Raw genomic sequence first — 22637 nt, forward strand, 5'->3', positions numbered from 1 at the left:
CCGACGGCTTCAGGCGCCAGTACGGGCTGTGCCTCTGCTGCCCTGTTTTGTGGGGAGCGGGCTGGTCCCTCGGCTGCCCTGGCCTCGGGGGTCTGTATTTTCCCACAAGGCAGCTTTTGCAGCTCGCGGCCTAGGTGGTCGCAGCCCTCCTGTCTGCTTGTATCCTTCCAGTTACCCCACCGGGCTGACTGCCCGCCCGCCCCTGCTGTGCTGGGCTTCAGTGGGTGAAAGATACAACAGTTTTTTTGGGACAATGAAGGGAAAAAAAACAGGCCAGGAGTGACGGGAGGGGCAAAGGGTTAAAAACGTGAAAGTGAGTGCACCTGAAGGGGACGCCAAGCAGAGCCCCCCGGACTGCACCCACCAGGGCTCGAAGGCGTCCAAGGAGCTGGTGGACACTGCCCACTGGTGCTGTGTCTGGAAATGTGCTCTGACGTGGAAGAGGAAAGCGGCCCCGCAGTCTCGGGGCACCTTCCCGGCCAGAGCCTCCTTCCTGGTCAGGTACAGGGCCCACTTGGCCAGGGCCAGGAGGAGGTTGACCAGGACTTGGTGGGGCCATGGATGGGATGACCAAAAACAAGAAGGTGGGGTGTGAAATTCAACCAGATTTTCACCCCCCATCTGGAGGTGGAGGGGCTGTCACAACCCTCTGGAAAGGCTGGAGGCGGTGGCCAAACCCAACCCCCCTTCACTGCCCGAGGCTGCAGCATTGCCATGATACCATCTATTGCGCTTTAGTGTTTGCTTTGTGCTATGGTTAATAAGCAGTCAGGCCAGCCATAAGTTAAGTCAAATAATGATTGTGGCTGCATATCGTGAAGTGGGATGGGTTGCAGGGTAGAAGATCATATAGAAAATGAGCAATTACCACATTGTGTTCAAGGTTACAGCTCCACAAACAGCAACACCAGAAGAATCGTAGCTGTTTAATAGTGCTCTTCATCCGTGTGTTCCCAAGACCCTTCAAAGGTCATTATGCTTGTTTTTTGAGGTAGGGAATCACGTGTTCACCCAGGGTCACCAGTCAGTGGCAGAATAAGAGGCAAATCCAAATCCCAGGGCCTAGGTGTTGTACCATGTTTGGTCTGCTTGGTAATTGAGAGAAATAAACAATGCAAGGGATTACATACCCAGGGATCAAAATATTTAGGGAAAAAGGGGTTGTTGTTTGTTTTAAATTCCTCATTTGTTTGCCAGTACTGTTTTGACTGTTTACCACCCCATGTTTTAGCTGTCCAACGTTTGCTTGATGAAAACCTTTTCCTGCAACCCTTGACGATGTGAGAAGTCTGTTTCAATACAGGTGGTTGCCATATCTTCAGTAAAGCTGTTAGCATAAGCATTACAGGACAGGCCTCACGTCCAATAATTTCCCATGTTAGACGTGTTTAAATTGAGGCCTTTTTCATCAGAATGTCCTCTCTTCTTCCCAGACGTGCCTTCAGGCAACAATCACAGTAGGGATCAACAGACAGCTACCAGCCAGTGTACATTTCCTGTCATTCCTGGAAAGCAATACGGATTCCATTTGTTACTCACATGTTACTAGTTTAACAGTCTGGGCCAGTTACTTGAGATCAGGGTTGGGAAGATAAGTCTGTAGCTCAGGGTGATTCTTGCTTTCTCCTGCCTCCCCATCGCTGTCTCTACCCTCTAGGGACCACTGTGCTCTCCAACTTATTTAAAGAATTCAAACTGCATTTATACTCCAAACACACAAGGGGGAGCTACCCACTAAAAAATTTAGCAGCCACTTAATTAGCTCTGCCTCTAAAGGGTAAAGATATCTTTTGCCATTAAAATCACTGTCCCCCTTCTTCAAGTAAAATATTTCCCTGTACCTCAAGTTTCAGGGGTATTGTTTATAGCCTTGTTGAGCTAAAGATATAGGCAGGTTTTTTGGGTAAATGTGATCTCTTTCATTAGACCAACTAAATAGTTGGAAAAATTGTTCTTTACAACCTTTCAGACACAAACACTGTTCTTCAGACATGGGGAGAGTGCGCTGGGCTTTGTGTACTCTCTTGGGTGGAATAGAAGCTTAAGCTAATATGCAAAATGAAGGTCTGTGAAAATGCAAATATGTGTGGCAGGGAAAATCAGAAGGAATGGGAGTTAATGGGTGCAAGACAGGTTGGGAGGGGTGGGGAAGACACAAAAGGGGAATGTTGACAGGTGGTAAAATGTAGCTGGTAAAATGTAGAGAAGTTACTTCAGGTAGAAGCAAGGTCCTTTTGATTATATTTTGTTCAACATTTCCAGCTGTACAATTGGTCCAATCAAAAATATTACCCAAAAACTTTGCATCTTGAATATTTTTAGGTGTATTATATTATAGGGGCATTTACCTAGTAAAGTTGGCACTGGAATGAGTTCAGTCCAGCAAACTTAACCCTTGACTTAACTTTTCCATAAACTCTTGGAGGTAAGCACTGCCTTGGAGGCCCAGCACCTCTGTTGCACTTGAAAGATGCTGCTGTAATGTAAATGAGAGAGTAAGTAAGTGTGTTGAAGCAGATCCCAGTCCTGTCAGTGCACTTTGGCTTTACTGGCACAAGAATAACCTCCCCATTGCTTCCTGCAGGAGGTAGAGCCTGGGCTATACAAGGGCAAATTGCACCATTGACTTGTTTCTGGCAGTCTCTGAGATTTCTGGGATGAAGGTCTTGTGAGAGCTGGCTGTTTGGCTTTAACCATCTTGCTTGACTCTCCCTTGTTTCAGGACAGTCCTTGCTTAGGGTTATGCCTGCTTCTCCCCCAGCCTCTTCCTCAGTGACTCCTTGTCTCTGACATGCATCTTTTGCCCACCAGTTCCTCACATAGGTGCTCTCTTCTCTTCTCACACCTCAGCCCCACCTCTTGGCATGAAGAGAGTCCAGTCTTCTGTAGACCCATATATCTTTGGTGCCTGTGCTGAGGCTGATCAATGCAAGACAAATGAACAACACTGGGGACACTTTTTTGTTTTTGTTGGGGAGCAGGGGCAGGGAGACCCTCATCCCATTGAGAACTGAATGGAGACCCGTATCTCTTCCCCTCCTCCTGACTTCTTAGACAGCCATCAGTTAAGTCACTGCATGATTGATAGCACAACTGAGCTGGGGAGGACTCTGTGCCCAGGAGTCAGTGTCTCAGTACCCTGTTTCCTGAGCCAGACAGTCATTTGTTCCAAATCCTTCCAACACAAATAAATACAACATGCATATGAGTGAAACTTCCTTCTAGGGCCAAAATCATAATGTTTCTTGCAGATGGGGTGTGTATTTCTGCTTGTCAAGCCTGAAATGAAAACAGGAAAGTTCTCCTGATGGCTCCCTTTGGGAGCGATGTTTGAGAAGACTGAGAACGCTTAAGGCCAAGGAGGGCAGTGGGCAGAGGGATGTTGTATTTGTTTGTCTGGATTTATACCACAGGAGCAAGGGCTCTCCAGGTACCCCTGTCACAGGTTACAACAATAGCAAATAAGGTGGACAAATAAAGCTAGAGAGTAATCCTACTCCTGAGCCAGATTCTGCGTTCTCCTTCCCCTACACAACCCTCACCCCCATCATTCTTCTCCTCTGCAAGAGGTGCAGTTAATTAGCAGGGGACAATTAAATAAAGAAGCTCATTCCTTTTCTTTCCCAGCAGTTTGCCTGGGTTTCTTCTTTGCTTTTTCTTTTCCCCCCAAGCTTACATTCTATTAAGTACAGGTTTAATTTCACCCCCATACCTCTAAAGCACTTCCAACAATCATGCACAATGTACAGGCCTCTGTGAGGAAGGCATTGACCCTCCACCATCCTCATGTATGGTGTGCCTGTCCCTATCAGCTATTAGATGCAGCCACATACCTTTTGGAATAGCTGTGAGCCTTACTGGCTCTTATAGATGTGCAGGCAAGCTGGAGTCTCTGTGTTTTTTCCAGACTCATCTTTGGGGGCTGGAAGGGATGTATAGCTGTGGAGGTTGGCAGAGGGTCTTACAAAAAAACAGTCTATTGACCAGCAAAGCTAAATTATGCCTGCTACTCTTCTGTTGCCACCCCCACCCCCTCCTTTCCTTGGGGGTGGGAAGAGCTGGTGGGAGGGATTTCTGACTGTCAGCAAGAAAGAAACAAGAGAGCATGTGAATCAAAGGAACTAGACCTGAGCAAGGCAAGGGGAAAGTTTTGTAAGGCTGCTGAAATGCAGGGGAGAGAAGAGCTGCTCCTTTAGGTGCCTGTGTTGAGAGCGGGAGAGGCTTCTGCTAGGAGCAAGGTGGGAGCCTGGCTTAAGGTGTGTGCAGAGAGTTAAATGAAAACAGCCTGTGGCTGGGGAATCTAGTGCATCCTTAGAGAGGTGGACTTCTGTGTGCAAAGAGGAGCTCCCTTCCCTTTCTGTGTGCTGGATTATCTATTGCTTTCTGAAGTGCTTGAGGACTCCAAACTGAGCAAGTCCACATAGGGCTTCCCTGTTGGACAGAACCCAGATCCTGTTAAGCCATCAGCAGTGTGGGTCCTGTCAAGGCGCAAATGCCAGAAGAAGTCTCCTCAGCATTTTTCAATGCTAACGAGCACAGCTAAGGAGCCAGGCTTGGTTCCTAGGAAAGCTTTGTGACAGCCTGTGTTCCAGTCACTTCCCCTGGACTCCAGGGACAAGAGAAACTTGCCTCAGCTGAACCTGTATGGGAGGAAATGTCCAAGAGTGATACATCTATTTCTCGTGTGAGCCCCAGCAAGTCTCCAGCAGCATTGCTCATTGTAAGAAACAGAGAAACTGGCAACATCAGGAAATAGCAATGAGCATTTTTCTTTGAGGAACTGGAACTTGCCAGCCTGTCACTGGGGAAGGCTGTAACATTTTCTAGGCACCCTTCAGATCTGCCTTGCAAAGGAAAAGGGTGATAGCAGCAAGAATGGAGCTACACATGTTGGCACAGTTGTTTGTTTTCACTCTGCAAGCATCTTTGCTCACCTATGGGAACAAACTGCAGCCCCTGGTGTAAGTATTGAGTGAGGAGAAGATCCTGGTGTGGGCAGGTCAGGTTGGGAGGAACTTCATAAAGGAGAGACTGTGCTATGCAATGCAAACTAATCTGAATTTTTTTTGCCCCTTTCTAGTAAAAAATATGCAGAGAACAAAGGGGTGAACTGAAGTTTAAAATGTTTGGATTGTTCCCACCACTTGCAAGAAGTGATTGGCTGTTTTTAATTGAGATGTAGCTATTGTATAAACATGAGTTATAATTATGCAGGCTGAGGTGTGTTTTCCTAGCAATACCCTTTTTCATTATCCTCTCCTTTCTCTTTCTTACTGAATTCTTCTGTGTACTTCTGGTTTTTTTCCTTTTTGGTATTAATCCAGATGCTCTTAGCCCTGTATTTTTTTAATACAATGCTATCACTTCAGTTTGGCATGAACTTTGTGGATCCCTTGGAAAACTTCCTCTGGAATTTGGGATATTGCCAGGAGAAGATCTCTTGCCAAGCAGCCTGAACTCTCTTTTTTATTTATTTATTTATTTTTGTAAGTGAAACCAGCATTATGCAATGAGCTAAACCCAAACCATCTTTCCTTTACATTACTAACTCTGCTAGGCAGGATCAGGGCCACTCCTAGTCATTGGATGTGTTCTGAAAGACTTGTGCAAAGGCATTTGTTTTGTGTATGTAAAAGACTTCATGTTTATCTCCCTAGGAGTTGCGGGTCAGGATTGCTGGTTGAGATAGGAGAGATGAGATGTGTGTACTCTAGAAAAGAAAATGCCAGGGACTGGGAAACACTGAATCTAATTTAGAAGTGTAATTCCCCAGAGGGCACTTCTGACAATACCCTTTAGACACAAAGCCACTGTTTGGTGCACACAAAACTGCTCCTTCTGCAATAAATTACTCCAGAAACATTGCTGCTGCCAGCCTCATTCTTGTGGTTTGTTTCAGTTTTTCCCTTCTGGCCCTGCAGATAGCTGAGAGGTAAGGCATGTGTAAGCTAATAGCAGAGGACTTGAGGGGGGGGGATGCTGTTCTCTTCTCAGTAGCAAAGTCAAGTTTTGCTGGTGGTTAAATGGGTGAATTTGGTGCTTTTTGAATAGGGAGATGCCAATAAAGTCATAACAGCTTCCTTGGCATCCATCCATCAGGATTTTGGATTGTTATATTGGTAAACCAATGTGTGTAAAAGCTTTACAAACTAAACAGCTCTGTAGCGGCCACATGTGGGAACAACAAGAAAGGATTTTAAGGCAAAGCTGCTGAGGGAAAAATGCCAATAATTGAAAAGGCATTTTCAGGCTTTCTGTTACAGCACCATAATTAAATGTCCTGGAGCAGTAAAATGCCAGCTGGAATCTCACTCTTCTCCATGTTGGAGTTATTGAGTTTGACTTCTGCTGTAGAAACTACTTTTTTGGTGAAAATTCACAAGGCCTTTTAGGGCATTTTAAGCACCAGAAGTAGAAATAAATCAACACATTCCTCCTAAATCTTATCCATTCGTGAGCAAATGTTAAAAGACTTAAAGCACAGATTCTTAGATACATTAAAGTGTAATCACAGGTGAAAAACTACAAGTAAAAACATGGCATCTCCTTAGGAAGTTGAGCCTCTTTGTGACTGAATTGCACTTATTAGCTCCTTTACTCAACTGGAGTATTTACATGCCTGGGCTCTAAAAAAGTGGCTGCGTCCAGGAGAGGGTGAAATGGAATGGATGCTGCCTTGGCAGCATTGACAAAATCACTGCTTAAGGTTAGTGCCAGAATTGTTATTTCTGATGGTGTCAGAAGCAGAAGGACCTCCGGTGGAGTTGGCAACAATGACACTTAGAAAAAGAATCTGTTAACCTATAAATAAAATTTGTATAGGGTGGAAAAACTGTGACTTAGTGGACATGGCCTCAACCCTATCATTTTAAAATTTAGGCCAACAGGAAAAATGCCTCCTTTTTGACTCTCTCTTGGCTTTTATGACTACCTTTCTTAAAAGTCTCGAGGTGAAAAATATACCTGTCAGCTCAATGGACAAGTAATTGTTGGATCTTTCAAATAGGCTTTGTGGTTCACTTTGCCTAGAGGTACAAATGCTCATGAAGTGTGTTAGCTGTTAGGAGAGGAGCTTCTCCCTAGGGAGACAGCAGGGAAGAATGCCTGTTCAGACCAGGTGCTTGTTTACCTCATCCTTTCAAAATACCTTTCTTCCCTGCAATCAGCATGCATAGGCAATGAGAAGGCCTGTGTACTCTTCTCTGAAAAAAATGCGTAAGAATCACATTTCCTCTTTTTTCCTCAGTGTTAGTAATTTTACTGGGTCTTTTTTTATCAGGCAAACCTGGATGCTCTTGGCCAACATCGCATCACTTTTCAGCCTTTTGGCTCAGATCAGGTGTAGCTCCTTAATCCAGCTATTCTGGATTCTTTGTGAGGGGAACTGTCCCCTGGTCTTAAAGTTGATAGGTTCATTGATCTAATGGAGGTTTCCTATCTTAAGCTACTGGTACTTGAATTCAGGAAAAGGGTCCTGGTGGTGACCAGCTTTGCCAGTGAATCAAACTGTTGTTCATTCAGGTCCCTTTAATGAAAAAGAGGGAGTGGTAAAGGTAGCTGAACCATAAAAGATATATAGGATGAACACACGTTCTTGATTCTCCTTCTGTCTCATAATACAAAGCAGTTTTGCAATTGAAGGTGACAAGGGAAAACATTTTTCTACAAGATGCTTAGTTAATATGTGGAACTTACTGCCACAAGGTTTCATTTTGAGTCGAGAGCTTAGCATGATCCAAAAATGCTATAGGTACATACATGAATAGTAAGTCAGAGAGAGAATTAAAGTAATAATGGAAATAATCCCATCTCTTCAATGGAGGTTATAAAGAACCTTTCTCAGAATGTATTGCATGGTTGTCCAGTAAGTTGTTTTTAACTTTTTCTGAAGCATCTGGCACTTGCCCTGTATGAGATGGGAGCAGGGGTCCCAGTGGATTGGATTGGGGATGGCAGTCCCCAGGCTTCTAAGAACTGAAGAACTTTGAAATCGGATTAGAAGAAAAAAATGGAAATGGGCACAACAAAGAAGTGCCGGTATCCAAGGAGATTTAAGTATCATTGGGTCTTCTTGAGGATAAGGACCAGCTGGAATTGGTTAAAAATAATTCCAATTGATGAACTGGAATTTTACTTTAAAAAGTGGAGTGGTCCAGGATTTACGAAGTGATTCAACTTCCATTTTTTAAAAAGCAAGGAGCATAAGAGTGAACCAGAGCAGGGCTTCACAATAGTGGGAAATCACCATTTTTTTCCTTCAGTTGTGAAATCAGATGACGGAATATTTGTACTCGTGCCCCAGAAGCACCATCTCAGCTGAAATGCTCGGAAGCATTGCAGCACACAGCAATTTGTGTGATTTTTGGAAAAAGATGCTATTCCATCAGCTTTTTGTGTTCAATATGAAGCTAGAAACATGCTCCATAGGCTTCACGGCCATCGTTTTGCACAGCAACTTTAGTATAACCCTGAAGCCAGCCGGCAGGAAGGGCTACAACAGGGGGGAGAGACATCCCTTTCCCAGCAGGATACAAAGCAACTAATTCCTAAAATAAGCTCAGGTTTAACCAGTCTGGCAAGAAATAATTCCAAACACAGAATCAACATTTTCCTCAGAAAATGTTGAGAACATCAAAACAAAGCTCAAACCCTCTCTCTGAAGTACAGACCTCCCACTGCTTGTGGCCACTCAAACAGCCTTATAGTCATAATAATGAGGCTGTAGCTGTTTATGGATCAGCAAAGACATTCTCAGCTTTTCACTGTTCAAAATGCGTAATTCCAAAAATGCCTCTCTTACTTCCAGAGCCTGTGTTTAGCAATGGAAATTAAAACCAACTTCGGAAATGATTCCCCATTTTATAATGGATTGGAGAAAATGGCATTTTTCACTGTTTGGCAGAAACTGCATACTGCTTCCCTGCCCCATGTGTTAGTCAATGCTGTTGTAGCTTTAATGAACAGCAGCTGATAAAGTCCTTGCTTGATGGACCAAGAGTTTGATCTTGGCTGGCAAATCCTAGATGCCTGTCTCTCTTCTTTCAGAAATTAATCCCAATAGCTTCTGTTCAGTGCCAAAGCACTCTGGAAATGTAAAACAAACCTGACAGTAAAAAAAAAAATGTTTGTAGGGAGAGGGAAAAAGGAGGAGGTCAGAAATGCCAAACTAGGGGCACTTGATACATGCAAAGGGCTTATTTGTTAGCATTTGGGAAGCTAAAATATTTTAATCTTATACTCATTTGTTTGCAGTGCACTGAGACATTTTGTAGTTTGTGTGAGTTCTTGATATATTTGCTTACTAATCATCATCTCTTTAAAACTGCTGATTAATTTTATATGTTCCATAACTTTTAAAAGAAAAATGCACCTTATTTGCTTGTTCTCTTGGTTTGAGAGCTCACAGAGTATGGAGCCTGCAGGGAATAAGCTGGGAAATGTGTTTGGAAGTAGTTTTGTCTGTTATTGTTTCCATTTTGACTCTACTGGCAATTCACTTGACAAAAAATGATCTTTATGAACCTAGTGACCTAGAAGGATGGATTGAAATAATGTATGCTTTTTTTCTGGCCTGCCGTAACTCTAATTTCCAATAATAAGAACTTTAATGTGCACAATTGAAAGACGCTTAGTTTTTCTTTTCTATTGTGAATCTATAATGTGGCAGGATGAAGGCTTGTTCATATCCTGATGAATGTTGCATTCTGATCACTTTAATATTCCTCCTATGTTTCATTTGGAAGCAGAATATTTTACTTCCTTGGGAGCATCCCAGTGAGATCACTTCCTGGTTTAAATTGAACCATCAGCTGTATTTGGTGCCAGAGGTGGCTGCACATCTCTGGTTAGTGACGGGCGTAATGATATACATCCCCTACCAACCTTGTATTGTTTATTTTAATCAATTACTGGTTAAATCTTCTGAAAGAAGGGATCCTTGCTATAAAAGTGGAAAGTATAATAATAGTTTATTTAATTTCAGTGGAGGTGATGGTATAAAAAGGTGTTACTTTATACTTTTTGCTACATGTCCACTACTATACCTGAAAATGAAATAAAAGGGGGAAAGGTTGCAGGGCTAGTGTTGGAACATGATACTGGGACTCCTGTTCCTGCCTCTGCCAGTCTTTGAACTTTTCTTAAGAGCTTGCTTTTTCCATACCTCTGCTTATTCATGTATAAAACACTGAATGATCTGTAACTCATAGAGGTGCCATGAAGCTTACGTGATTCCCAAAGGCCTTTGATATTCAGGTGAGATGAAGACGTACAAAATGGTCATAGTTTTGTGTGATTTGGATTGAAATTACTGGAAAAAATGGCAGGGTGCTCAGTTAGTGATATAGCTTGCTTCAAGAACATTACATCAGTGATTCATGATCTGAGTTGCCTCCCTGTGGGGTTCTGGGAGGAGGTTAAGAGGTTGTATTTGACATAAAAAGCCCTTGATAGCTCAAGACCTGACAAGCTGAGACCATCTCTCTCCCCAGGCCTCCTTTATAAATAATATAATGGAGTAGATAAATATTGTATAAATATCTTCTGAGGAAAAACTGTAGGCCTCTCACTTTCTCTTCCTTCCTGAACTGTCAATATGTTGTGGTGCAGCCCCAGCAGTGAGGAGGTTTAAAGAAATGTCTATTCTTCTCTGACAGGCCAAACGTTTGTACAGAGCAAGAGCTGGCAATAGTGGGGCACCGGCAGCCATGCGTGCAAGCCTTCACTCGGATGGTCAAAGTGTGGAAGCAGGGCTGTGCAGGACATCTGTGGTGCTTGGGCTATGAACGAAGGTAGGTGCTCCTTCCTCAAGCTTGATTCTAAGCTGTGTGGAATGAACATGAATTCTTTCTTCATAGTGAAAATGCAAATCAAGCTCATTTTGTTTAAGCCAGAGTATGAGTATGGGTGTATAAGAATGAGAGTGAGATGGACGTGCAGACCTGCACAGCTAGATCAAAATACTGACTTCAAGTTCATGGAGTCCTGGAGTGGAGGAGCGTGACAAGATCAGTGCCCAGGGGTGGCTGTGATGCCCCCTGGTGACCACTCAACCCCTGCCCCAACTCCAGCTTTCCAGGGTACCCTCCCTTTCTGCCTCACTTGCCATGCCTTGATGTTATTTATGAGAATTTGGGAGGCTGCTCCTGGGGCCCCAGAATGAGCTCAGTCTAGCTCAGGGGTGGGCAAAATGCTGCCTACGGGCCAGATTCGGCCCACCAGCTGATTGGATCTGACCTGCAGCTGCCCCTGCAGTGCTCCACATGGGGCTGAGCCCCGCCTGCTCCCACCTAGGCAGCCCACGTTGTGCTTCCGCCAACTGCAGCCAGCGCACTGCTTCTGGCAGGGCTATTCCCAGTGCAGCTGCAGCCAGCTGGATGTTTCTGTGCTCCCTTCACCTCCAGTGGGAGCTGCTGGGCTGAACCCTGCCTGCCTGGAGCAGCACAGCAGGGGCAGGAATAGGAGGAGGAGCGGCCACTGGAAGCGAGGGGAGCACAGCAGCATTTGATCAGCTGCAGTTGCACTGGGAACAGCCCCATTGGAAGCTGCGTGCTGACTGGGGCCTGGGCCAGTGGGGCTGTTCTGCTCCCCTCACCTTCAGATGCAGCTCCTGCTATGCTGCATCATGCCACTCTGGGTGTGGGGAGGCTTCAGTGAGAGGCACCTGCCCAGTGCATGGAGATCCAGCTCCAGCTTGTGGTCACCTTCCACCTGCTCTGCCTGGCCACCCGCAAGGGCTGCTCATTGCACTGGGCAGGCAGAGCAGGTGGAAGGTGGCAGGAGCTAGAGCTGGGGCTCCATGCACTAGGCAGGAGCCTCCCACTGAAGCTTCCCCCTGCCCACCCAGAGCGGTGTGGCAGGGGCAGCAGCAGTGGTAGCAGCAGCAGCTGGAGGTGAGGGAAGCAGAACAGCCCCGCTGGCCCCAGGCAGCATGCAGTTTCTGGTGTGGCTGCAGCCAGCTGGGTGCTGCTCTGCTCTCCTCACCTTCCAGTGACAATGTGAGCTGGCTAGCTGCAGCCACACTAGGAACAGCCCTGCTAGAAGTCAAGTGTTAACCAGGGCTCAAGCCCGGGCTGGTGGGTGTGCATGGGAGCACTGCATTGGCTGGGGGGTAGGGGGGGCACGGAAAGCACTGCAGGGACAGCTGCTGACTGGGCAAGCTCTGCTGCACAACCCCCTCCCTCCCCTCACCCCTGGCTGGCTTCCAGGCAGCCCCCTCTCACATGCACACATGCCCCCTCTATACACCCCTTGCTACCCCTCCCTCCTTTCACCTGATATAGATTGTTAAACATTACATTCCCTTCAGGGTATTCAGTTTCCACTGACATTAAATCTACAACATATTGAAACTACAGTCACATTTGAAATGTTTAAAAAAAATTATGTTGTAACATGCTTCTTTTGCTAGTGGACTTATTATTATACTCTTGTATAATAAAGCAGTAATACAATAGTGTTTTAAAATATTTACACTTTTAAGTGGGAGAGGCATAAAGGTAATTATTTATGGCTATAAAAATATAGATCAGACTGGGTGTACTCCTGTTCTCACTGAAGACATGAATTTTGATACTGATGTCAATAGGGATAGGACATGGCCAATTTAATTTTGATACTACCCTCTTTCAAAGCAGTGAAAAATGAACTATGCACCAAGAAGCTACACAACTAGGTTTAAATTAATGTGTTGTAAGAGTAATAACTGCCCTAAACAAAGAACTGCAAATTAGTATGTGTCTGTGTATTTTATAAACTATTTTGTCAATGAAAAGGAGAGCTTTGGGAATTTCAATTATCTTAAATGAAATTAGTTCTCAAGAAGGCATAGGTAGACCAATCAAACAGATGTAATAATAAGTGAGTCAAATATTAGGTCTTGATTTGGCTTGCCACCTTGCCATAAAGGTCATTGTTTTTATTCATTTTAAAAATCAGTAAAATGTGGGTTTTGAACATTTTGAAACATGTTCATAGATTGATCCCAAGTCTTAATATTTCTGTCTTTTGTTGAACCCACTGCTTTCTTCTCAAAATGTACTTCCATCTAAGTGAGGTATTAGTTGCAGACTTCTGTACTGCCAGCACAGTTTCCCCAGCGCCTGCTGCTGCCACTGGGGCATGCAGTGTGGAGGAGGGTGGGGACTCCCACACCCACCCAGCCTCACACCCCACAAGTGTCACACACCCACACCCTGTCTCCACAACTCCCCATATATACACACTCCAACATATCCTATTGCCCCCACTCCCCCCACACTCCACAACCCCAACCACGCCCCACACACAGTGTACAAGAGTAAGACTTCATTTTTGAGTTATTATGCAATCACCTCTATATGCAAGAGGCAAACAAACCATGACAAATATATTTTTTGTAATAAAATAAAAATGTGTTATACTAGGTGTTTGCCTTTTAGTGTATGAATTGTTTTTTCTGGTTCTAAGATGGCAACCCCCTCTCCTGAAAAGAGTATTTCCAGGGGGCAAAGGGGGAGAGTTCTGGTGGCAAAGGTCAGGGGATAGGCACAGAATTTCTGGTCCCAAGATGACAACCAGGGGGCAGGGCACCTGTCAAGGGGCAGGGCTATCCTTGTGGCTCTTGATAGCTCACCAAAACTTATTAAGCGGCCCACCAGCTGAAATAATTGCCTGCGCCTAGTCTAGCTCAACCTTTTCCCTGAGAGACTGCTGTGGCCCTTCTGGCCTATTAGTTCCTCTGGATACCAGTTGCCATATGGGCTGTTTGTGACTTCCTTCCACTCCTTCAGCCAGACCCAAGCTTTGCAGTTGTCACTTTAAGTAGTCCAGGATTATAAAAGAATGGCTAGGGAAGGAGGTAGTATAAGTAGTGTACCTGATGGTTACAGAGGGGACTTCTTTTTCAGTTCACAAGAGGGAGTGGACAATAAGAAATATATAAGCAGTACACTAGTGGTCATAATTAATACGTCTAACATGAGGTGGGGTTTACATGAGTCTCTTCTCAGCTAGGCTGGTTGACCTGCTCCACCAGGCTTTAAACTAAGCCCGCCAGGAGATGGGGGGACTACTACCGCTGCTGACCCACTGACTGACCCTTGCAAAGCCAGCAGGTCAAGGCACATAAGGGATCCCAGCCCAGCCCCAGCCCTGGAACAAAATGTAAGCAAGGCAAGAGCCCCTAAGGGGACACTTGCGTGTCTATACACAAATGCCAGGAGCCTGGAGAATAAACAGGAAGAACTTGTTCTCCTCCTAAATGCAAATAACTACGATGTCATTGGGATAACAGAGACCTGGTGGGACTCCTTCCTTGACTGGACCACGGATATAGACGGCTATACCCTGTACAGGAGGGATCGAGCGGACAAAAGGGGCAGGGGCGTAGCTCTCTATGTCAAGGAAAGCTACGCGCCCCTGCAAGCTGACATTGGCACCCATGGTGGATGACTTGAGACCCTCTGGGTTAAAATCTGTGGGGAACATGACGCAAGGGATACTGTGGTGGAGGTCTACTACAGATCCCCTACCCAGAGTCAAGACCTCAACCAGGAGTTCACCAGGGAACTGGCTGAGGCTGCACAATCCCGGTGTATGGTTGTCATGGGAGACTTTAACTACCCAGATATCTCATGGGAGGAGTGCTCGGCCAAATTGAGCGGTTGCAAAACTTTCTCTCGTGTGGACAACCTCTATCTGACGTAGGAAGTCTATGGGCTGACAAGAAGGTAAAGCACTGCTCGACCTCGTACTGGCAACCAGGGATGACCTAATTGGCAGCCTAACAATCGAAGGGAAGCTGGGTGACAGTGATCATGAACTGATCACCTTCACCATCTGCCGTAAAGCTGGCAAGTCAGTCAGTTGTACAGAAGTCCCTGACTTCAGGAAAGCTGACTTTGACAAGCTAAGGAGGCTTGTCAGAGAGGCCCTAAAAGGCCACAACCCAATGGAAAAGGGAGTTCAGGATGCATGGATGCTCCTCAAGGGAGCAATCCTGGATGCACAAGCAAAGTGCATCCCATCTCAGAGGAAAGGCAGCAAAAGGGCACAGCAGCCCCCTTGGCTCTCCAAGGAACTGGTGGACCTCCTGCATCTTGAAAGCAGGACCTATAAAGGATGGAGGACTGGAACCGCCACCAATGAAGAATACTGTGTATTAGTCTGGATATCAAGGAAAATAAAAAGTCCTTTTTTAGATATGTGGGGAGCCAGAGGAAAATCAAGGGCAACATTGGACCCCTGCTAAACCAGATGGGGCAACTGACAACTGATGTCCAGGAAAAAGCTAAATGGGTACTTGCTAAATGGGTACTTTGTGTCAGTTTTCCATCAGCCGCATGGGGCGGCCTTGCCCACTATGGGTCAGGGAGGCCCGGGTGAGGGAGATTTCTTGCCCTCCATCGAAGCTGACCTCATGAAGGAACGCCTCGACAGGCTGTATACCTTCAAGTCAGCTGGCCCTGATGGGTTACAACCAAGGGTACTCAGGGAGCTGGCCAACATCATAGCTCAGCTCCTGGCATGGATCTTTGAGAGTTCTTGGCGTTTGGTGAAGTGCCTGATGATTGGAAGAGGGCCAATGTGATGCCTATCTTTAAGAAAGGGAGGAAAGTAGATCCGGCTAACTACAGGCCCATCAGCCTGACCTCTATCCTGGGTAAGTCTTGGAAAAGATCATCAAGGAGGCCATCCTAAACAAGCTAGCTGAAGGCAATATTCTGAAGGATACCCAGCATGGGTTTGTTGTGGGTAGGTCTTGCTTGACCAATCTCATTTCCTTTTATGACCTGGTGACCTATCACTTGGACAAGGGGGAAGAGATCGACGTCATATACCTCGACTTTAAAAAAGCCTTTGACCTGGTATCCCATGATCACCTCTTGGTTAAACTAGCTAACTGTGGCCTTGACGTCACCACCATCCGCTGGCTGGGGAACTGGCTCTGCGGTAGGACCCAGAGGGTGGTGGTTGATGGGAGCCAATCATCTCGGTGTGCTGTGACCAGTGGGGTCCCACAAGGCTCTGTCCTAGGGCCTATACTGTTTAACATCTACATCAATGATGTGGACATTGGTGTCAGAAGTGGACTGGCCAAGTTCGCCAACAACACCAAACTCTGGGGAAAGCATCCACACCTGAGGACAGGAGGGTGATCCAGGTGGACAGACTCATGAAATGGGCGGATGAGAACCTGATGGTGTTCAACACCGAAAAATGCAAGGTTCTCCACCTTGGGAGGAAAAACCTGCACCATGCATATAGGCTCGGTAGTGCTATGCTGGTTAGCTGTACAGATGAAAGGGACTTGGGGGTCATGGTTGACCACAAGATGAACATGAGCCTTCAGTGGGATGGTGCGGCTAGTAAAGCGAGCAAGACTCTGGCTTGCATTCATAGATGCTTCTCAAGCAGATCCTGGGACTTCATTCTCCTGTTGTACTCAGCCTTGCAGCTGGAGTACTGTGTCCAGTTTTGGGCTCTCCAATTCAAAAAGGATGTAGAGAAGCTTGAGAGGGTGCAGAGGAGAGCCACTTGCATGATCAGAGGGCAGGAAAACAGACCTTATGATGAGAGGCTGAGAGCAATGGGGCTATTCAGCCTGGAAAAGCGCAGGCTCAGGGGTGATCTGGCGGCCACCTATAAGCTTATCGGGGTGCTCATCAGGATCTGGGGGAACGACTGTTCACCAGAGCCCTCCAAGGGATGACAAGATCGAACGGTCACAAACTCCACTGTGACCGGTTCAGGCTGGACATAAGAAAGAACTTCTTCACTGTCTGAGCCCCGAAGGCTTGAAACAGACTGCCACCTGAGGCAGTTCAAGCGCCCACTTTGAACACCTTCAAAACACATTTGGTTGCTTATCTTGCTGGGATCCTATGATCCCTGCTGACTTCCTGCTCGTGGGGCGGGGGGTTGGACTCTGATCGTCCGGGGTCCTTTCCAGCCCAAAAGTCTATGAAATCTATGAAAGGATCTGATGGGAGGTTCAGTCACTATTTAGCTGTATTCTAATTGCTGCAGCTTACATGACTTACTGATTTTGATTTCATGTTGCAGTTTTGTTCCTGGAGAAGATGGTGTTTGTATAGTGACCTTCGCATAATCACAAAGCTGTGTTCAGAGAGCTATGAAAATGAGGGCCACAGATTAGCTATCAGTTGCGTAGCAGTTTTATTAGACATTTATCTGGCTAAATACAACAGGGATTTTATGAATCCTTAACTGGTGCCCTGCTTACCCCCTGGTTCACTACTGCAGAGTATGAGTGACTGGTGCCTCCTGAATCTGGGGGGCACCTGCAGAAGCCACTGACAGCGGTTGCCCTGTCAGGGGAGGCACCAGCCCTACCGACAGCATCAGTGTCAGCTCTCGGGGGCACTGGCCCCATCGGGGGGCACATACACCACCATGCACCCCCTACCAGTCACCTGTGCTGCAGAGGTCTCTTCTGCATGTTTTGGCAAGGGACCTAGTATAATGAAGCCTTGATCTAAATTGGAGTCTTTGTGTGCTACAGTAGCAGTGCAGCTTATTGAGTATATGTGGGCTGTGTGTCTGTGGTATAAGGCAGAGTTGTACTGAGACCTGCCAAGTTAGTGCAATGCTGCACATGCTGGAATAAGTTCTGAGAAGCTATTGCACCATATGCAACTCTGCACTGATGCAGCTATGCTGTTTCTGGGTTGGGAAATGCATGCAGAGCTGGTAGCAGGTGCTTCAGCCTGGCACTGCGATGCACCATATATATAGACATATATGTCTTTAGTGCTGAGACACCTGAGTCCTTCAAACCCTCAGTACACAAGCACTGTTGGCTCCTGGCTTTGACACAGGTTAGCCACTGCAGTTAATTGTTTCCACTTTGCTAAATGTGTATTACATCTGTTTCCTGTGATCATGCCATGCTTTTGAAATTAATTAAAGGCATCACACACATCATCCCATCCCTCAGCTTCAGAACAGAAGAATGCAGATGTCTTTGTGAAGTTTTATAGAGCTCCTGAAAGCAATCACTCACAGTGCAGGAGTTTTATTGCACATTGTTAAAAATCAAATGGCTCAGGAAAAGACAGAGAATTTTTTTAGGAGGGGAAAAATAGTTCTTTGGCCAAAAACATCCAGCTGGATTTAATCATGATGAGGCTGAGCATATGGTGCCCTAATCTGTTCTGACCAGCCAGTATCATGTCAGGAAGCTCAGTTCTACATCCTACTCTGAGTAAGGTGAAATTCTGCACTGTCAGCAAGACCCTGAAAACGTAGGTGCAGGTTTTGTGAGTTAGCGGCTGCAGTTTACCTGGTTAATGGGGAATTAAGAGAGCATCTGTCATTTATCGGGGGATTAGTGTGGCTTAGATCACAATGGGTCCCAGACTGGTTGCTCCTGAAACTCAGTTACCAACAAGTGATCAATAACTAATCACAGTAAGGCTGTTTTGGGTGGAGGAATCTTATGAAATCCTCAGTCCTTTTCCCTTCCTTACTCAGATCCAGCCCTGACCCTTCATCTAGCTAGGGTGCTGCTTCAGCTAGAGCCTGCAGCCACTTTTTCATGTGCTGGGTGTTGGAGTCTAGCACTTCTCTTGGCAGAAGGAGCAGGAACTGTTTGTGCAGTCCTCCCAATCTCTGCTGGTGTAGGGGATCCTGCATATTGTAGTGAGACCACTGGCTCTTCCCATGTTAATGACTGAAGTGCAGTCACTCATTGGGAAGATTAGCAAGGTCTGACCTATAAATCTATCCCACAGCCCCTGTTATTTTGGTAGTACAGTATAACACAAATGCACTGCATAATACATTCCAGGTATCTTATTTTATAGAACATTATACACTTCAGCTTTCTTATCCATTGCTGGAGAAGCTATTAATATTTCATGACATAAAAATTCGGTTATACTATTTGTATTCTCTTATCTGCCTCCTGGTACCGTAGTCTATAATGCCAGTACTTTCTCAGGCTCCTTTAAGGACTCTTGCACACACAAAAGAAATCCAATAGGAAGCCTGAAATTGAAAGTGTATATGATAAAAATCTCCAAGGCCTTGCTGAGAGTGTGTGTGTTTGTGGCAGGGGGGGTGGGGTGGGGGGAGTTGTTGTAGCAGGCTTTTCCAAAGCCAAGCAAAGCAAAGGGGTGAGGGCCTCTGCCAGGCTTTATTCTCATTAAGATAGAACTCACTGGCCTGCCTCTGTCAGACTGCAGTAACCAAGTTGGCAGTCAACTTTAAGGTCATTGAACCAGGAACACTACCATGGAGAGAACATCTCTATGCAGAGGACTGGAAAGAAACTGGGAGTACCATAGAACACAAGGCATTTTATTGTCTGTGCCTATCTGGAAATTTGGGTTATACTCTGAAAAATGACTTAAAGCTAACATGACTGTGCCTGGGCTTATTCACAGGAATTGTAGATCTAATGTATTAACAAGGCAAAGGCCTTGTCTGAGCTAGTGCTATCACAAGCTCACTCTGGGACTTTCCATGCCCTTTACATACTTTCTGTTTCTTACATTACCAGCAATGCATCTGATCTTAGGTAATAGTTATGCTGACCAGGTATGAGGCAGATTGGATTCTAACTCACTTTACTTCTTGGTATTTGCTCCAGCAGTGCTGCTCATAGGAATGAAATACTTGATTTTGTAATTAAATTGACTGGGTATTTACTCTTTTTTTTTTTTTCTAAACAATATACCTACCTCAAGAGTTTAGGCACATGAAAGTCAGTGAAAAACACATCGCAAAATGATTCTTTAGATGTACGTGGTTCAGTGCTGTCCCTCTAAAGAAGAAGCTGCCCATGCTACTTGTAGCATGCATGCAGCAGGTTGGTCACCCCTGCTCTAAAGTCTCCACTCTTGCCACAGGACTTGGGGTCTACTTAAATCACAAAGAAACTAAACAATTTTCATGGGTTGGTCATGGTGTAAATAGTAAATTCCATGCATATTTCCTGGATGTGCCCATACAAGTTGTACAACAAAATAAATTATATGTACAGTTGTACAAAAAGTTTAGAAATACTAATTTATACTTCTCTTAATAAAAGCGATTAATTTTAGTTGTTAAATGCTAGCATGCAATATCCACCAGTGGTGGCAGCTGACATCCTCTGTCTCCAGTGTGAAGAATTGTCCTTATACTGATATTGCATGTTTTGCATCCACTTAAGTTGGTTGGAATTGTAAAGCAGTGTTTTGCCAAGATGTAGAGATGTGGAAGCTGATCAGAAATAAAATCTCAAAACTCAGTTACATTTGGAGGCATCTGTCATTCTTTGACAACATACACGTAAGCAGCCTATTCGTTGCCCTGCTCTTTCTGCCATCCAGAGATTGATTTAATTAGCTGAGGGTCAAAACTCAAAAAAGGCACCTGATTTGGGTAAAAAATGTGAACACTAAAGAACTAGGCAGCTGGTTATTTAAATTGAGGTGGTAGTCACTGATCGTATTTGTGGTACTGATTTAACTTAGCAGCTATTGCCTGGAACAGTTCTTGTCTGCATTGGTTTTCAGTTTGACAGTCTAAAATTTATTGTGATGCCATGTTGTCAACACAATTTATTACATCCGTCAGTTTGTTTTGTGCTTTGTGAATCAAAACCTGCAGACTTTCAAACGATGCTAGAAGCTCCATGAACCAGATCACATTTTCAGCCCTAAACTTAACTCGATCTTCAGTGTCGCCCTGTTTTAAGAGATTATGCTTAAACTACGTATGCTGTGTGCCAAGTGTGATTTCAAGCTCGTTGCACACACCTTGCTATTAGTACTTAATATTCTTTGCATGGTAATCTGCATTAAAACACAATTTTCACCTTGTAATTGCTGGTTCTGGTGGAAGTCACACAGTTGCATTTAGATCTTCTCTTTGATTGGTGATGGACTCCCTATATCGAAATCTATGGCCTGAACAATGTTTGAATGCTTTTTTAAAAGAGGAAGCTAATCTATCCACATCAGGAAAACATGTGCACCAGATATCACTTACAAAAAAAAGAATGTGTGCTTTTCAGGTAACGTGAATTGCATTGGGCATCATTCCATGGAGCACATCAGAAAAAGCTTTGCACATATACACTGCATTACCAGAGAGAAATGCTGAGATCTTGTTAAATTCTAAACCGTAGTTTACAACAGCCTTCACTACAGCTTGTGCTACAGTTGAAAAATGTACAGATGTGAGGTGATCCAGGCCGGCTGTATTTGGAAAATAGGCAGGCTGCAGTCTTTCCAGTTCTCAGGTATAAATAAAATGTGGAGTATATAGTTATTCTGTGCATTTGTTGTTTTGTCTGCTACAATTGAAACTGAATCATTCTGCCAATGAAGAATTTGTAGACTGAACGTGAAAAGCAGTTACTTTTGGTATATAATCCTGGCAAAGTTTGATTGTACATGGGAAACTCCCAGCATTTGGTATGTGTTTTTTTTGGTGGTTTTTTTTAAGTACTTCCTTAGTTTCAGGTTATCATTTTTTTCCAGAGGTATGCTGGCAGCAGTGAATGCCTCCACTAACTCAAAAGTAGCTTCTCTTCTTGTTAAATTGCTTTTAGTGGTTCTTTTAAAAATTGAGGACACCGTCATTTGTTTTTTTGTTCTGACCTGCAGCCTCTGCAGAAGTCTTTAGTTTTATATGCAATTCAGACTCTAAATGGCATTCAGTGGTGTTTTTTCTTGATGCATCTAAAGTCATCTTGCAAGATGAAGGAAACAATTTACCACCATCTGAATGTAAGGTTCCTACAGGGAACTGTATTGCACAGTCCTGAGCTGAAATGTATTTAGCTTTATATGATTTACTTTCAGTCATTTTCATACTTCAAACTACTGTATTTAACTTCTTAAAATATGTTGCTGAATAATCGTTTCACTCTACCTTAGTGACTGGCACCTTCACTTAGTCTATATCAATGCAAGAAGCCAGAAACTCTCAATCACATGATCTATGATTGTAGTGATATCATTGCATAATTTTAGATGCAAGTCAATTGCCTTTGTATTGCAATAAGCAGTAGGACAGTCTAAAACAGCATATTATATGAACTATACACTTTTTTTGTAAATTGATTTTGTGGACAATCTCGTATTTGGTGTTTTTTGTGAAATCTGCAGAATCATGTCTTGAATAGACCCTTAAACAGACACTGGAGTAGATGTACCATTGGCTTAACCCAGTTTGGCACTCTTATGTTCTTATCATGATGAAAGAATGCTTTCGAAACACTAAGCACTCTTCGCCCATACAAACACAAGCTCTCTCTGCCCAACCTTCCCAGTCATCCTTGCTTGAAGCCTGGAGAGATTTTGTGATGCATCCTGCCACTCAGTGAATTCAGCCTCAGTCAGACCAGCAGCAGGAACTTGTTTCCAACCTCAGGGTTATACTCTTCTCCTCAGATCCTAGGAACGATCAAATCTAGGAACTCTGAACCTGACTGTCCCAGTTGATCTCAATTGCTGTGGTTTAATGGGAGAGTGCCCAGGATTCAAATTATTAAAAGCCATGATGGGTTAAATCCAGCACTGCTTAGAACTGAAAAAAGCTAATTTTTAATAATCATTATGCTCTTACCATAGGGAATGCCACAAATCGCATCAGAATCTTTACTCTTTGCTAGCTGATTTTTTTTTTTTTTTTTTTTTTTT

At 44.6% G+C, this 22637-nt stretch overlaps 2 protein-coding genes across 2 annotated transcripts in view; one reads left to right on the forward strand and one right to left on the reverse strand.

Moving 5' to 3' along the window:
• TPRG1L (tumor protein p63 regulated 1 like) overlaps nt 1–1638 on the reverse strand; it is a 6991-nt gene extending 5353 nt beyond the window's left edge. The window contains exon 1 of the mRNA XM_019511540.1: nt 1572–1638. Coding sequence (XP_019367085.1) covers nt 1572–1638 — 67 coding nt within the window. The remainder of the gene's footprint in view (nt 1–1571) is intronic.
• A 2459-nt stretch (nt 1639–4097) lies between these two features.
• Nucleotides 4098–22637, forward strand: part of MEGF6 (multiple EGF like domains 6) — a 463693-nt gene continuing 445153 nt past the window's right edge. Inside the window, exons 1-2 of the mRNA XM_019511651.1 lie at nt 4098–4961; nt 10656–10790. Coding sequence (XP_019367196.1) covers nt 4876–4961; nt 10656–10790 — 221 coding nt within the window. The 5' untranslated portion in view covers nt 4098–4875. The remainder of the gene's footprint in view (nt 4962–10655; nt 10791–22637) is intronic.

Source organism: Gavialis gangeticus, unplaced genomic scaffold (genome assembly GCF_001723915.1).
Source record: "Gavialis gangeticus isolate Ggan-Ray unplaced genomic scaffold, GavGan_comp1, whole genome shotgun sequence".
Lineage (NCBI taxonomy): Eukaryota > Metazoa > Chordata > Crocodylia > Gavialidae > Gavialis > Gavialis gangeticus.